This window comes from Haliotis asinina, chromosome 15, assembly GCF_037392515.1.
Source record: "Haliotis asinina isolate JCU_RB_2024 chromosome 15, JCU_Hal_asi_v2, whole genome shotgun sequence".
In the NCBI taxonomy this organism is placed as follows: Eukaryota; Metazoa; Mollusca; class Gastropoda; order Lepetellida; family Haliotidae; genus Haliotis; species Haliotis asinina.
Window position 1 is genome coordinate 39,935,683 of NC_090294.1, and position 14,872 is coordinate 39,950,554.

The 14,872-nt window shown below is 42.4% G+C and overlaps 1 protein-coding gene across 2 annotated transcripts in view; it reads left to right on the forward strand.

Moving 5' to 3' along the window:
• Nucleotides 1-14,872, forward strand: part of LOC137265950 (SH3 domain-binding protein 2-like) — a 33,481-nt gene that overhangs the window by 13,129 nt on the left and 5,480 nt on the right. For both annotated transcript variants that reach the window (XM_067801435.1, XM_067801434.1), the window contains exons 2-9: nt 4,433-4,537; nt 7,784-7,909; nt 8,627-8,729; nt 10,126-10,237; nt 10,844-10,902; nt 11,890-11,990; nt 12,384-12,476; nt 14,418-14,560. In XM_067801435.1, coding sequence (XP_067657536.1) covers nt 4,498-4,537; nt 7,784-7,909; nt 8,627-8,729; nt 10,126-10,237; nt 10,844-10,902; nt 11,890-11,990; nt 12,384-12,476; nt 14,418-14,560 — 777 coding nt within the window. In that variant the 5' untranslated portion in view covers nt 4,433-4,497. The remainder of the gene's footprint in view (nt 1-4,432; nt 4,538-7,783; nt 7,910-8,626; nt 8,730-10,125; nt 10,238-10,843; nt 10,903-11,889; nt 11,991-12,383; nt 12,477-14,417; nt 14,561-14,872) is intronic.

Here is a 14,872-nt window from a genome sequence, read left to right on the forward strand (position 1 = left end):
GGGTATATCATTCACCCACCCAGCTCTCGCTATTTGAAAATTATTGCATACCCATGTTTTTTCATGCCATCTATACATGTGTATCCCCTTCACAAGCTTTTTTTAGCGTTTGCTGCTAGTGCCATTCAAGTGTTGACGTGTACGGGATAATTTGCCTATATTGTTGTGTTTGTGGATTAAAGTTGGTCAGGGTGGTCCTTGTTATCAGAGGCACCACGGCAGTCAATGCAGAGTTGCGGGCATTTATGTTACCAGGATCCGATGCTATTGCTTCGAGTGAGTGAGTTCAGTTTCATGCCTCTTTTAGCAATATTGTAGTAATATCACGGCGGAGGACACCAGAAATGGACTTCATACACTGTGCCCATTTGGGGAATCGAACTCGGATCTTCGGCGTGGGGAGCGGATGCTCTAACAATTAGGTTACCCCTCACGATCTTAACACCAGAAAGCAGGTATGACGTAATACTAATACTTAATATTGTTAGGGCATCTTTAAATCAAACCTATTCACCGTTTAATTATATCGTACATTTCTGCCACGAATTAATAGTAAGTTAGTGACGTTTCAAGTGAACTTGTTCCAAGCTTATGCCAGAGGATATTAAGGATTATGCTACTGTGCCAAAATTGGTATTTCGACGTGGTGATCGAACATTATGTACGCTTGGTTACGCCACCGCTCAGTATGAGTAGGTAGTGAGAGAGTATTGTTGTAAGCAAAGACCAAACACAAATGATACACACGACGGGGACGCTAAACATGAGCATGAGACATTTTCTCTGAGAATGGGCTTAGAACCAGGTCCTCGACGTAAAATAAGCTGTACCTACTGGACTACCGGACGGTTCAAATGACGTGTAAGCTCATAGGAACCAGCCGTAGACACATCAGCTTATCAAGGCCGTTTACAGTCATCGGAATACAAAATCCACCTTGCTGCCAGTAACATATACCTTTTAAAAAAAATAAATCGGATTCATCGAAAACTTCGGCTTTCAAGTGATGATACTTTTATGATCCTTTTTAACAATGCTTCGTCAGGAATACCTGGTGAGACATCCATGTATTGTACCCATGCGGGGAAATCGTCTTGATTGAATCAACCGATATGCTCTTCAACATAACGGAAGTTATGCTTATGTTCTTCAAGGGTTGTAAATATAAGTGAATATCGGTGTTCATTAAATTGTCACATTTTTGTGTTTGGTCTCTGTCATTTACCTGTATCAAATATATTAAGGCTAATTAATAAAAGTGAAATGTTTCTCGTCACTTTTATTTGTGCCCGTAACAATATTTTATTGCCATTTAAAAAATAATTTTAGCTTGGCAGCGTCCCGATCATCCATTTGTCCACTATAAGAATGCATGTCTGCACGAACGAGCGTGACTGAAGATACAACTCATTAACACACGCTAAACTTCCCAAGCTGTATTTCTGAGAGAGAAAAAAGTGTTCCTCACTCGTCACTGTTTTTTCTTTCAAAAGGTATAAATAAAGTCCTACCGCCCTTGTCACTTTTGAACAAAATGTGCCCGCAAAACATTTAATTGTCTTTATGCAGCCTTAGCATCGTATAGTTATTTCTAGTTTGTTCGTTTTTGCCTTCGTTATGCCGAGGGGGTGAAAAGCTGACTTATGTCACTGTAACTCCCCTGCCCGTTACGACTGAATAATGACATACAAAATCATCTAAATACACACTTGCTGCAAATAATCTCAAAAGCCTTTTAAGGCTTCATGACTAACGCACGTGTAAATGTTCCTCCCTTGGATGAGCGCCTAGCGTATTAACGCCGTATGCCAGTAGACGCACCACTGACTCGAGGAAGCAGGAAGTTGGGATGAAGAGTTATCACACATAGCGTGTAAAACTACTAACAACGCAGTATGGTACATCTAGGAATGATTTTCCCTTTGTGTGCTTGTTCGTTGATGTTTAACACCGCGCTCAACAATATTCCAGCTATATGACAGTCGTCTGTAAATGATGGAGGCTGGGCCTGAAAATCCAATGAACAACAGCATGAGCATCGATCTACCCAAATGAGAGTACCACATGACGCTGACATTGGAACCAGATATTTTCTAATTTAAGTTATTTACCGTTTAAGTAATTACACGTTTAATTTTATTACACGTTTAAATGATTCCCTTCAAGAGTACACAACCTCAGCTGAAATAAAGTCCCTGGAATTATTTATAAGTCTAGTACTACAATCTGACCGTTCAGCACTTCCTTATGTCATTTCACGGACATAATAGTTACACCTAGTCACCCGACCATCCACGCCCAATCTGTCACGTCAGTGTTGGAGCTACAAAAATAACGACAACGGGTTTTGCGTATTTCGCGACTCGACTGCCAACACTCGCTGTCGCCCATAGTGTAATGTCAGACTGAATCGCGCTCAACGCAGCAGGCTGCAGCTGTGACATTCATACAACAGTGCAGTCGTTTTACATGTTGAGAGAATTGTGCTGTTATGATGGCAATACATTAAAGCAATTGGAGGACAATTTGTTTGCTTGTTCGTCGGATGCAATATTCCAACTATATCACGTCGGTCTGTAGATAATCCAGTCTGGACCAGACAATTCAGTGATCAACAGCAGTAGCATTGAACTACGTAATTGTGATGGCATGTGTCGACCAAGTTTCTTCCCTCTTACGAAGAGCATGGGTTGCTGAAGATCAATTCCAACCCGGATCTTCAGGGGCGTCACGCCGAAGACCCAGGTTTGATTCCCCACATGGGTACAATGTGTGAGGCCCATTTTCTGGTGTCCCCCGCCGTGATATCGCTGGAATATTGCTAAAAGCGACATAAAACCCAACTCACTCACTCAGGGGGCTTGAAGGATAGAGAGAGGGAAGAGGGAATTAATAATTTTAGTGAGTAAATTTGGTTTTACACCCCACTCAGGAACATTCCAGCTATATGACAAGATAGCAAAATATCTCAATTGCTGATGGCTAATAACGGTGAAGACAACAGTCTTATACATTATTCAAGAGTGGAAGCAGTTCAAATATAGTTTAGGTGGTTAATCTAATGCAACTGTAACTATGTACAATGTACACTGACGGTTTACACCAACCATGTAAGCAAACATAAGTTATCAGTTTAGTAATGTCATGGCCGCCTCGTTATAACAACGTCACGGTAAAACATGCTATACACTGTCACAAGTGTCAAAATGTCCTTCCATGTGTGCGATATACTGGGCCCGTTTCTATAACGTCTATTGAACCTGGTGACAGGGTGTGCATACATCTGGCTGTAATGTTAAATTTACTGTCTGTGTATTACAAGCACAACAAGTAGGTAATGAGAAAGGACGCGGACAGGTATTATCGGCACTGCAATGAGTTTGCGACTTGGTTTTGGTCCGTTCACCTGCCATTGCCGTGGACTTTGTCCATAAGAGTGAGTGAGTCTATTTTATGCCGCACTCAGCGGTATTCCAGTTATAAGGCGGAAGTGAATAAGATGAGAATTTGTGCGTGTTTCATAGGTGAAAAGTCAAAGCAAAATCCCTTGAAATCCGAATTACCGCTGGCCCCGTTAAACGATTCGTTTGGATATGATAATGTCCTTTTTTGACAAAGTGGGTCAAAACAGGAATAGTTAGAAAGGCGTCTCCGATGTTCGGATGAAAAAGGGTCTGTTTGCGTCATGATCTAGGAAGGACGTTCACACCGAGTGCATGCTCACGTGTGTATGTGTGCGTGCGTGCGTGCGCGCGTGTGTACACAGAACAGAACCTTATAGCTTTCCAGGTCATAAATGTGTGCAGGTGGGCATTTTATGTGCTAATTTACTTTTAATTCAGTGTAAACACAGCCCTTTTTGCCTGATAACGGTAAGGATCTGCGTCGAAAGTTCGCTCCATACCGTACCAAGACATTGCCTCATAGAGTGGAATCCTTCGTTATTGTGTCTCCAACTTCTTGACTGACGATCAAACATTTCCAAGCATGAATAGATGCATATTTTAACGACTTCGTATCAGAAACTTATGAATTCTGTTTAAACAGTAAACTTTTATGGTCACAGTGATATTTGTATCAAAAATACCTTCCTCATACCCTGATGATCGGAACTTTATTCAGTAATAAAACTGACTATTACTTTGTCCGTGAACATCAGGGTTAGAACAGGTCTTCAGCAACCCATTCTTGTCGTAAAAAGCGACTAACAGGTGGTCAGATTTCCTGACGTGGTTGATACATGTCATCGACACCCTTTTGTTGGACTGGTGTTCATGATGTCAATCACTGGATTGTCTGGTAAAGACTCGAATATTTACAGACGCAGACATATAGCTGAAACATAGCTAAGTACGGCGTTGACAACAAATATACAGTATATTTCATTCTATTTATTTGTTTTTAATTTTAAAAATTGTTTATGTTTTTACAGAGGTGTAGTACTCCAACCATGACTACCCGGCGTTGTTGAGGGCTGCGACAACATCCTCCAACGGTATGGACGCCGACATCATTCCAGGGCCTTATACGGGGCTAGGTAGGTCGTTATATGTACACGGCTTGTGTTCTGCTTGATTATGTAACTGGATGATTGCTCAATGGGAAGTTGTCGCCGCCATCATTCCAGAGCCTTATACGGGGCTAGGTAGGTCGTTATATGTACACGGCTCGTGTTCTGCTTGATTATGTAACTGGATGATTGCTCAATGGGAAGTTGTCAATTGTTGCTGCAGTGTAGGGATCCGTTTGTGCTTAACATACTCAACAGAGGAGATTTTGTGTTAAATAGGAACCTAGGAACGTGTGGTGGTCGTGCGAGACTAAATAATTATCAAGAAGAAAATATTCTGTTACTGAGTTCGAATAAACAGTACATGATGACACGATAAAAACGTTCACATAGCGTCCGAGCATTTAGCCTGTGAGCCCGGATATCATAATGAAAATTTTAAGATGGATATAAATTGCATTGTACATGCGTCACGCATGCGTCATACCAAATTGTGCACGCATACATACGTACATTCATGTATGCGTCAGACTCACCCACACACTCACACTTTTTTTCTATCCTCACACCCACTCACAGTCGCAACGTCCAGTGCGTCGTAAAACAACCAAGCAACCAACAACCAACGTTTATCATATCATTAACCATTTTCTAAAGTAAATTCCTCCTTCCCTCTCCCCTCCACACACACAGACAGACAGACAGACACACACACAGACACATACAGACAGGCACACACACACACTCACTCTCTCTCTCTCTTTCTCTCTCTCTTTCTCTCTCTCTCTCTCTCTCTCTCTCACACACACACACACGGAAATGTATAGTCCACTTCCTGTTCACAAGAGCTGCGAGAGGTTTTACCATTCCTATGGACGGCATCGAGAAAGCAGAGTCTAGCTGATTCATCTCCACGAGAACATTGTATAAACCAGCAAATAATGCTGGTGAAGCACAATTCAACAGCGCGGATCTGTCCTCATATTCACATACGCACGCACGCACGCACGCACGCACGCACGCACGCACGCACGCACGCACGCACGCACGCACGCGCCAGACAGTTCAGCGATTCACGTTATGTATGTACGTCCTGTTCCATTCAAATACCATAAATATCTCTTCCTGGTCAACAACTACACATCCTTTAATGTTCCTTTGTGTCGTTATAAACATGCCGTAAAATGACATAACAAATACAGCAGACTAATGCGTAATCGCTCCAGTATTGTCCATATATCAACTGACTATGCATTGCAGGTTTCCCCCTTGAATGGGTGGTTGGTATAGATTACTTAAAGCTCACACGCAACTGAAGAAACAGTTAAAACTCAATTATCATTTATTCATGACATTTGATATACTTTTCCGATTATGAAAAAAAACCATTAAAAAACTTAAGCGTTCAGTCGCAAATCAAAAGGGCAATACTTTGTACTCATGTTTACTACCCTCGAAACGAAGCAGCCGGGATACCGGACCCAGTTAGGGTGGGGGTGTACTCAAGTTCATTCATGAATTCTGGTTCATACGCCGATACGCTCAGGTGTGTGCATACAGAGATGTTGGGTCTGTAAATACATATTGATTTGCGTTAGACCAAATCAACGAATACTGAGAAAATGACCTACTGCGTGGCTGAAAACTGTCACTGTCCAAGTACAAGGCAGAACTTGAACCTGACAACCTGAGTTTGCACCGGTTACCGTTCGATCAAGTCATCCCAGAAAAATGGATGCAGTTTGTTTGCAATCAACAGACATCATAACTCATCATGTGTACAAGTATCACATCTGCCTGTCTGAGTAATTACATCATGTGACAGAACTCAGGTGCACGAGCCATTTATGGTGTATAGCCTGATAGGTGTTAAATTCAACTTGCATGTGGTTAATGATTAAAGTTGTGTATTGTATATTTTCATTATCAGACAGGCAGGCAGGCAGACACATACGTGCTAATACAACTGACATGGAGTTTTGCCTGTGACAGAGGCTGCCTATCACAACAAACATGTTTTTTTTATCTAATTTATGCTTCCATAGACATGAATTAAAGCATTTCAGTTTTCAGCCTGAGCATTTTTAAAAATGATGTAAGTATTTCTAATACTACACTTTCTTGAAAACTTGTTCGCAAATCCTAGTATTACTGCAGACTCAAGATGGTTGTAATGTTTTTACGAGTCGCCTTCTAGGGGAAAAACTGTCAAGATTTCTGAATCTTATGTGTGCCATGTTGCTGTAAGTGCTACATACCTGTGTGTAAAATGTAACTCATGTACCACTGTTGATGGTTTCTTTGAGTAATAAAAGACGTGTCTTAATAAATCATCCCGGCATCTCGGTTCAAGCCCCGCGAACCTTTTCATTGCGCATGCTCTATGTGCGCAACGCAGCATTGTTGTTGAAACCACTTTTCTCCGCAGCTTGGGTGGAACCAGTGCATCGTTTGAATCCGATTTCTCGAGGGTTTTTATTTCATCTCGTTATTTTTTCAACTTGTTTTTGCATTTTTGATAATGTGTTAATGTAAGTCCACATTGAAATGTATCAAAATCTGCAAAGTTGTGTTGCATTTGAGCTATAAGTTATACTTACTCATGGCATAAGGCCCCAATACATTAATCAATAATGCGATGTTGATGTGTGGAAACTGAGTGATTGATTGAGTGACTGAGCGAGTGAGTGAATAAGTCACTGAAGAGTGGGTAAGTGAGTTCAACTCGTTTCCTGTTGCATCCTATAAGCGAGAACGCCTGTATAGGCCTCGCAATCGAGGCTGTTTTGCTGACGTAGCAATATATACGAATATCACGACGAATCACTGACGCCCTGCAACAGAAAGAATGAGTGAGTGAGTTTTACGCCGCTTCTAGCAATATTCCAGCAGTTCTGAGGGACACCAGAAATGGGCTTCACACATTATACCCTATTAGCAATCGAACCCGGGTCTTCGAGCGATTGCTATAAACACTAGGGAAAGAATTGGTCTTCAGCAGTTCATGCTTGTCGTCAGGGGCGACTAACGGGATCAAGTGGTCAGGCTCGCCTACTTGGTTTACGCATGTCATCGTATCCCAGTTGAGTAACTCGATGCTCATGCTGTTGATCGCTGGATTGCCTGGTCCAGACTCGATTATTTACCGACAGCAGCCGTATAGCTAGAAAAATGCTGAGGGAGACAACAAACCAACCAACAACCAACGTTTATTTTGTGAGTGTCCAAACCAACGTAAAACCCTCTTCACCCACTCACTATGATGACTTTCAGGGGCCCAAGGGTTACTTCAGCATCACCCGCCTCGTCACACAGGGTTTCTAAGAAAGCGAGGGAAGCGGGAACGAATGTTGGAGAGCTTCCGCTTGACCAGATCTTTACTTGGCAGGGTTCTCCGATGTAAGTACACTTTCAGCACTGGCATATTCTGTCTGGCATAAAAATAGTTATACATGTAATAATAATTAATGATAATTTAAATGTGTAAATCTGTGGCCCCTATTCCAGCACAGACAGTTCACTATTTCCATGGACAACCCAAGAAGGTCATAGTGACATGACCTATCCCACTGGGTACCCATTTTCTGCTGGGTGAACAGCATGATAGTCACGAAGTTTGGCTGTTTACATTGTTAAGTACCACACCTCCCCAGGAAACAAAAAAATGAAGCCAGAATTCTATTTAATGTAACCAACAAAAACAAAAGAATATTAAGCAATTATCGATTGAATTATAAGATTAACAACGCTGTCGATCAACACACATTTCTGCAAAATGTTTACAGTGTTAGTACGAAAAGGAGTGACAGTATGAAACTAGATGGTGGTACGATTACATTTGCAGGTTAAAATACATATGCAGTGGTAGTAACATAAATGGTGGTGCTTGTGATGAAACAGGGGCATTAACTAAAATCAAGCTGATACATAGAGTCTATAGTTAGGCCTGTGGTCTCTGTCGGTAAAAGGTTGTGGCGGCAGGAGTATAACTTCCAGCTTCTAGAATGCCGATCGAACAGACATACAATTACAGCATTATTTATCATTAGGAAGTGTTTTTATCTATAGGCGTTACGTAAATCAGCCATTTGCTATAACCCCGTATTTCTGTTGCAGGGCGTCAGAGATTTGTTGTGATATCCCAGGGCTGTATATATTGCTACGTCAGCGAAACAGCCTCAAGACCTCTACAGGCGTTCTCGCTGATTGGGTACAACAGGTAATTGAACTCATTCACCCACCCGTAACCATGTGTCTGCGGGTACCATTCAGTTAAAGGTATTCAGGACTTTAGGCATCGTATCATTTGTGTCGGGTTAAGCATATTCATACTGCCTGTAGTACTGAAACGGTTGTTACGGTTAAGAATTTACCGTGACAACAATGTAAGAAATCCCCTTGTGAACCAGCAAAACAGAACAAAGACAAGTTTAAAATATTCAGATACTATTATCATGCAACGAGAGCAAGGTATAAGTCTCCCGGAAGTAGACACATGGAAAACTAGGAGCAGATAAATTCCGGAAAAACAGAATGTTACAAGTGTTGACCAGCTATTAAAAAGAAATGTGACCCATCGTATTTAATATGCAAAACACTAAATGTTGTGAACCAATATTAGTTATTACTTAATCATAACAAAAATTTACAGAAAATACTCACTCGTAACAGGGTGTAGTAGCCAAGTGGGATATGTTTTCGTGCGACACATCTAACAACCGGTTCTATTCTCCTCATGATCACACAGTGAGAACCAGTTATTGGGCATCTTTTACATATGTGAATTATATGTTGTTGGTCACTGGATTGTCTGGTCCAGATCCGATTATTTACAGACTGCCACCATACAGCTGGGATAATGCTGAGTGCGGCGTAAAATTAAACTCACTCACTCGTCCAGAAATGTTGGAAGTCAGATCTAGTTCTCTCTTTCACCTTCAAGTCTGCAGGCTTTTACATGGAATATGACGTTAACCATGCGCTGGATGGATATAAAACTGCAAACGTGTTACAACCTTTATTCTTCGCTCAACTTGCCTGCCCGTGGAGCACCGCACCATTCTTTCACGTATTCAGCACAAAATGACGAAAACCCTTCAAGTTCCTAAAACTGAAACAAAGATGGGTGAAGTGACTCTATGCTTTGCAACTCCAAAACTTTGGAATGCTCTACCACTGGAAACTGTCCAACAAAAATCTCTTTCTAATTCATCTGAAAACGTATCGTTTTCCCACTTACTTCAACAAGCGACGTTTAGCAGTTCTGTTCCATCCATTCATCAATCAATCCATCCATCCACCCACTTACACATCCACCTTCTCCCTGCAGATGACCCGTGAAGATCTCGGGGTAGAATAGGCCTTCAGCAACCCATTCTTGCCATAAAAGGCGACTCAGCTTGTTTTAAGAGGCGACTAACGGGATCGGGTGGTCAGGCTCGCTGACTTGGTTAACACATGTCATCGGTTCCCAATTGCGCAGATCGATGCTCATGTTGTTGATCACTGGATTGTCTGGACCAGACTCGATTATTTACAGACCGCCGCCATATAGCTGGAATATTGCTGAGTGCGACGTAAAACTAAACTCACTCACTCACTCACTCTTGCTGCAGGTTATTGTCAATGGATGAAGAGCCTACCAGTCCCTGGGCATTCAGGATTACCTCCCCTGACCCTACAGCAAAGGTTCATTTCTTCGCATGCGTCAGCGATGCAGATCGAATGGTAAGCATTTCCTTCACGACGGGGGAAGATTCGAGTTAGAATTGATCTTCAGTGGCCCATGCTTGTCGTAAGAGGCGACTAACAGTATCGGGTGGTTACCTCACTGACCTGGTTAACACGCCATCGGTTCAGAATTGTGTAGATCGAAGGTCATTGAATTGCCTGGTCCAGACTCGATTATTTACAGACGAACACCATATAGCTGGAATATTGCTGTGTGCAACGAAACACTAAACTCACTGACTCTCCCACTCCTTCACAAAGCTTACATTCCTTGTAGAACTGATTTAATACGTGTACAACCAGGACAAAATCTGTTCTGAGTGCATGTACACTGCATCACAGTCTGAAATCAGGACTATGTTTATAATCGTCTGGAAGGGGTGAGGTAGCCTAGATGGATAAAGCGTTCATCCTTCAGACCGAAGATCGGGTTCGACTCCCCACACGGGTACAATGTGTGAAACTCATATTTTGTTTTCACGCCGTGATATTGCTGAAATACCGTTAACAAACGGTCTAAAACACACACTCACTCACTGATAATAGTCTGCACATATTGGTAAGAGTATAAAGCGAAGGTGATGTGGTTTTATTTTGTTAAAGACATGGATGAAAGCCATCCGGGAGGAAATGATGCAAGCCAACAACGTAAAGGATGACTGGTAAGCAGGGGTGTATCGTTTTACAGGAATTTCTTTGACGTGAAAGTAGCTTCTGTTATTTGCAAATTGGACCCGTGAAGGTCCAGGGTAGAATAGGCCTTCAGCAACCCATGCTTGCCATAAAAGAGGACTCCGCTTGTCGTAAGAGGCGACTAAAGGGATTGAGTGATCAGGCTCGCAGACTTGGTTTGCACATGTAATCGGTTCCCAATTGCGCAGATCGATGCTCATGTTGTTGATCACTGGATTGTCTGGTCAAGATATGATTATTTAGAGACCACCGCCATATAGCTGGAATATTGCTGAGTGCGGCGTAAAACTAAACTCACTCACTCACTACTACTGCTACTACTACTGCTGCTACTACTGCTACTACTACTGCTGCTGCTACTACTACTGCTGCTACTACAGTTGCTACTACCAGTCGCCTTTTGAAGCAAGCATGGGTTGCTGAAGGCCTATTCTACCCCGGGACCTTCACGGGTCCTGTAGTACTAGTAGTAGCAGCAGCAGTAATAGTAGTAGCAGTAGTAGCAACTGTAGTAGCAGCAGTAGTAGTAGCAGCAGCAGTAGTAGTAGTAGTAGTAGTAGCAGCAGCAGTAGCAGTAGTAGCAACTGTAGTAGCAGCAGAAGTAGTAGCAGCAGCAGCAGTAGTAGTAGTAGTAGCAGCAGCAGCAGCAGTAGTAGTAGTAGTAACAGGAGCAGTAGTAGTGGAAAGGAGAGTAGTCTTTGTTGACAGAGGATGGGGAGAAGGATGGGGAGACAGGGTAAGCAGAAAGTAGCAGAAGTGAAAGTAAGAGTGCTGATACACAAAGAGCTCCTCTCCCTGACTTCGAAACAACCCTTAATGACGTTGTCCATGTACCCTTTCCTCGGATCTAATGTACAGCCCCGACTATGCATCTTCATATATGAAACGCATACACGCTGCTGTATGATATGACTGTCGATAAACGACGAATTACAAGGAAACATGGCGTCATGTAGTTTCAGTGCAGGGTCCGTGGTGTCCACCAGCTCCTCCAAAGATGTGTACGTCCTTCTTCAGAAGCCTATATTTGAACCGCAGGAGAGTGACGATGATCAGGGTAGGTGGTAGCATTCACGTGGTCCGTTATGGCTGACACAACTGATTACCCTGAATGGATACCCTCATTAAACCTGGAGCCATTCGTAACCCTTCCGGACGTGACGTCACCATCTGCCAGCTTTTCTAAATAATACCAAAAGAATTTGAAGTATTAGTGTGAAAAAGTGTAAAAAGTTACCAAGGAAAGCGACATTTTGACCAGTCGTTTGGTAAATGTGAACACATTTTGGTCGTTTTCGGAAGGGCAGCAATCAGGGCGACATTGGCTCGTCAGTCATTTCAGCTTGTTGTTTTATGCCACTCTCAGTAATGCCTCTAACTGTTTCTTTTATGTTTTCGCGATTTTCTATGTTGTATCGGTGCAGGTGCACTTACAGTATTTGTTTTATAGATTCACAGGATGGCGACGAGGATGACTCCGACTATGACCAGATTAACGACTTAGACTTAGAAAAGCTCAAGCGGCCACGAATGCCTCTACCACGTGAGTAGGCCTTAACACCACGTGTGGTGAGTGAGTGGGTTTTGATCAGCACCGCTACAAGGAGTATTCAGTTTGGATCCAGGTGTGTCACCATGATGTAGGAGGAAGGTCTGAAATCCAGTTCTTAAAGATTCCGACTTTCGTGAAAATACCGAACGTATTCTGGTGAGCCATTTTTCGAACCAAATGGTTTCAAGGGTACTGTTCCTCAAAGCGATTGCAGCGTTACGACAGCCGTAACTCCCATGTGTGAACATAGAATCGTCTTAGCAACACGATCGCTTTGAGGCACGGGGTCCAGAACACCAAAGGAACGCAACAACTTTGGGGTGGTTTTGACATCTGCTGCAACCATATTAACGCAAAATGTCAGAAGTCCGTTCTTGAACTGAAATCATGTCAGGTGCCTGCCTGTGGAGAAAGAAGTTTGATCACAACATATTTTGGTGTCTTTAATGTCACTGATTCTAATCGAATATGCTATCGTTCCAAACATCTTACATTGCTGTGTAAATGTCAAATGATTAAACTCCACGTAGAATTTAAATCAAAGATGGCGGTTCATTCTCATGGATCGGATCGTACCATCAGCTACGATCGGCCTAAGGTCGATTTGTGGAACGGATGTACCTTTTAGCTTAGTCGATTGTAAAATTAGCGTTACTTGCTGAGACTGATCTTAGATAAGATCGGTTAGTGGAACGCACCCTGAACGTCAACGAACACTTCCTTAACACCTTCAACGCGTACTGCCCTGCGTTGGCACTGATATATCTACTGCATGATGTCAGTTACTGTCTTGTGTCGACGACAGCGCCCTACCATATCCAGCACGACATGTACCAGATCATCTTCGGTACAATGGACTTTGACTTAGAGCAAGACACCCACCAACGAAGAATCGTCTTGACCTGTCTCAGGCATTAAGTAGAGACTGACAACAAATTTCCCAGTTAGAGGATAAGCTATGTTATCTGTGTAAGAGAAGGCCACTCCGGATCAGTGTGCCAAACAGCCTCTGGTCCGCTAGCCCGTGGACAGTAAAAGTCCAGTCGGGCCAGTAATTCTCCACTGTCACTTATCCAACTGGATAGTGCATTTTCGTGGGTCATCTTGTAAATATATCACCATGTCCGACTTATTTAAACATGATGATCATATTAGCAGCTTAATGATGAAACCCGTGTGTTATTTTCAACTATTTTTGTTATCGTTTGTTGAGTTTCTACATTCAAATTTCGAGCAAGGGAATTATTTTGTTGACTTGTGACTTTCAAACATATCAAGCCCGACTAGCTTGCAAAATCTGGAAACTATTTCGCACACATCTTCAGATACTGTGACAGATATAGGTGATTCTGTCTCTCTGACGTGTATGAAGTTACTGACACACTCAGGCCTAGTTTTGTTACCCTCATCGCTGACAGCTACCATACCTATCTTGCCAACATATATTCTTCAGTACAGTTCCCATTGTCACAGGCGACTAAACTGTATTTTTCACTGTGAAAATGCACATTTAGTAAACTGTTCTTCAAAAGAAAGGTTGATGTTAAGGAACAAGTTTTATTGCTTTTGGCCCTCATTCCTGGCTAAATGTCGGTGAAGCAGTACCTTTGGCGATATGAATATATATATTTAAACTAGCTGACCAAGTGCAAACCCGGACATTCTAGGCCTCCTCTATTCGATTCTAGTATCTGACGACTGGAATGGGTATCAGCGTGTGACCTTCACCTCTACTGGAAGCGTGGTGTCAAGATTTTCGAAGCTCTCATAGCGCAAGGATAGTCTTTAAATGTTAATGCAGAGCATCATAGCGATAATAGAGCTTCGAAAATGTAGGGCGGAGTTGTTGTCAAATCATCGCATTACAGAATCCGTATTTCTGTTTCTTCAAACTTTCAATCTGAGAATACAATATTTATTTGTGTTTCCTAGCAACCCCCGATGATCAAGCACATAAGGCACCCACAAAGCAGGACCTGAAATCTCCGGCGAAACTGCCACCACCAAAGCCACACAAGGCAAATGCGGAGAAGCATACGTATGTCAACTCACCCAAAGGTCCAAAGACAAACAGTGTACGTTTCAGAACGACCATGTCTGTTCACACGAATACCTGAAAGGCAATCATCCACTGCTTGTATTTTAGTTTTGTTGTTGTTGATGTTGTTACCAGCAATATTCCAGCTACATTACGGCATTCAATTAATAGATTTGACCCAGACAATCCAGTGATTAACAGCATGAGCATCGATTTAAGCAATCATACGCTGTGTCATATTCTCAGCATTATGCTGAAGGAAACATTCACAGTCAGTGTCGTTGCTATAACACTTGATCAGTAAGGTGTTCGTTGTAATTTTGATGAACAAGACCTTTGTGACCCATGT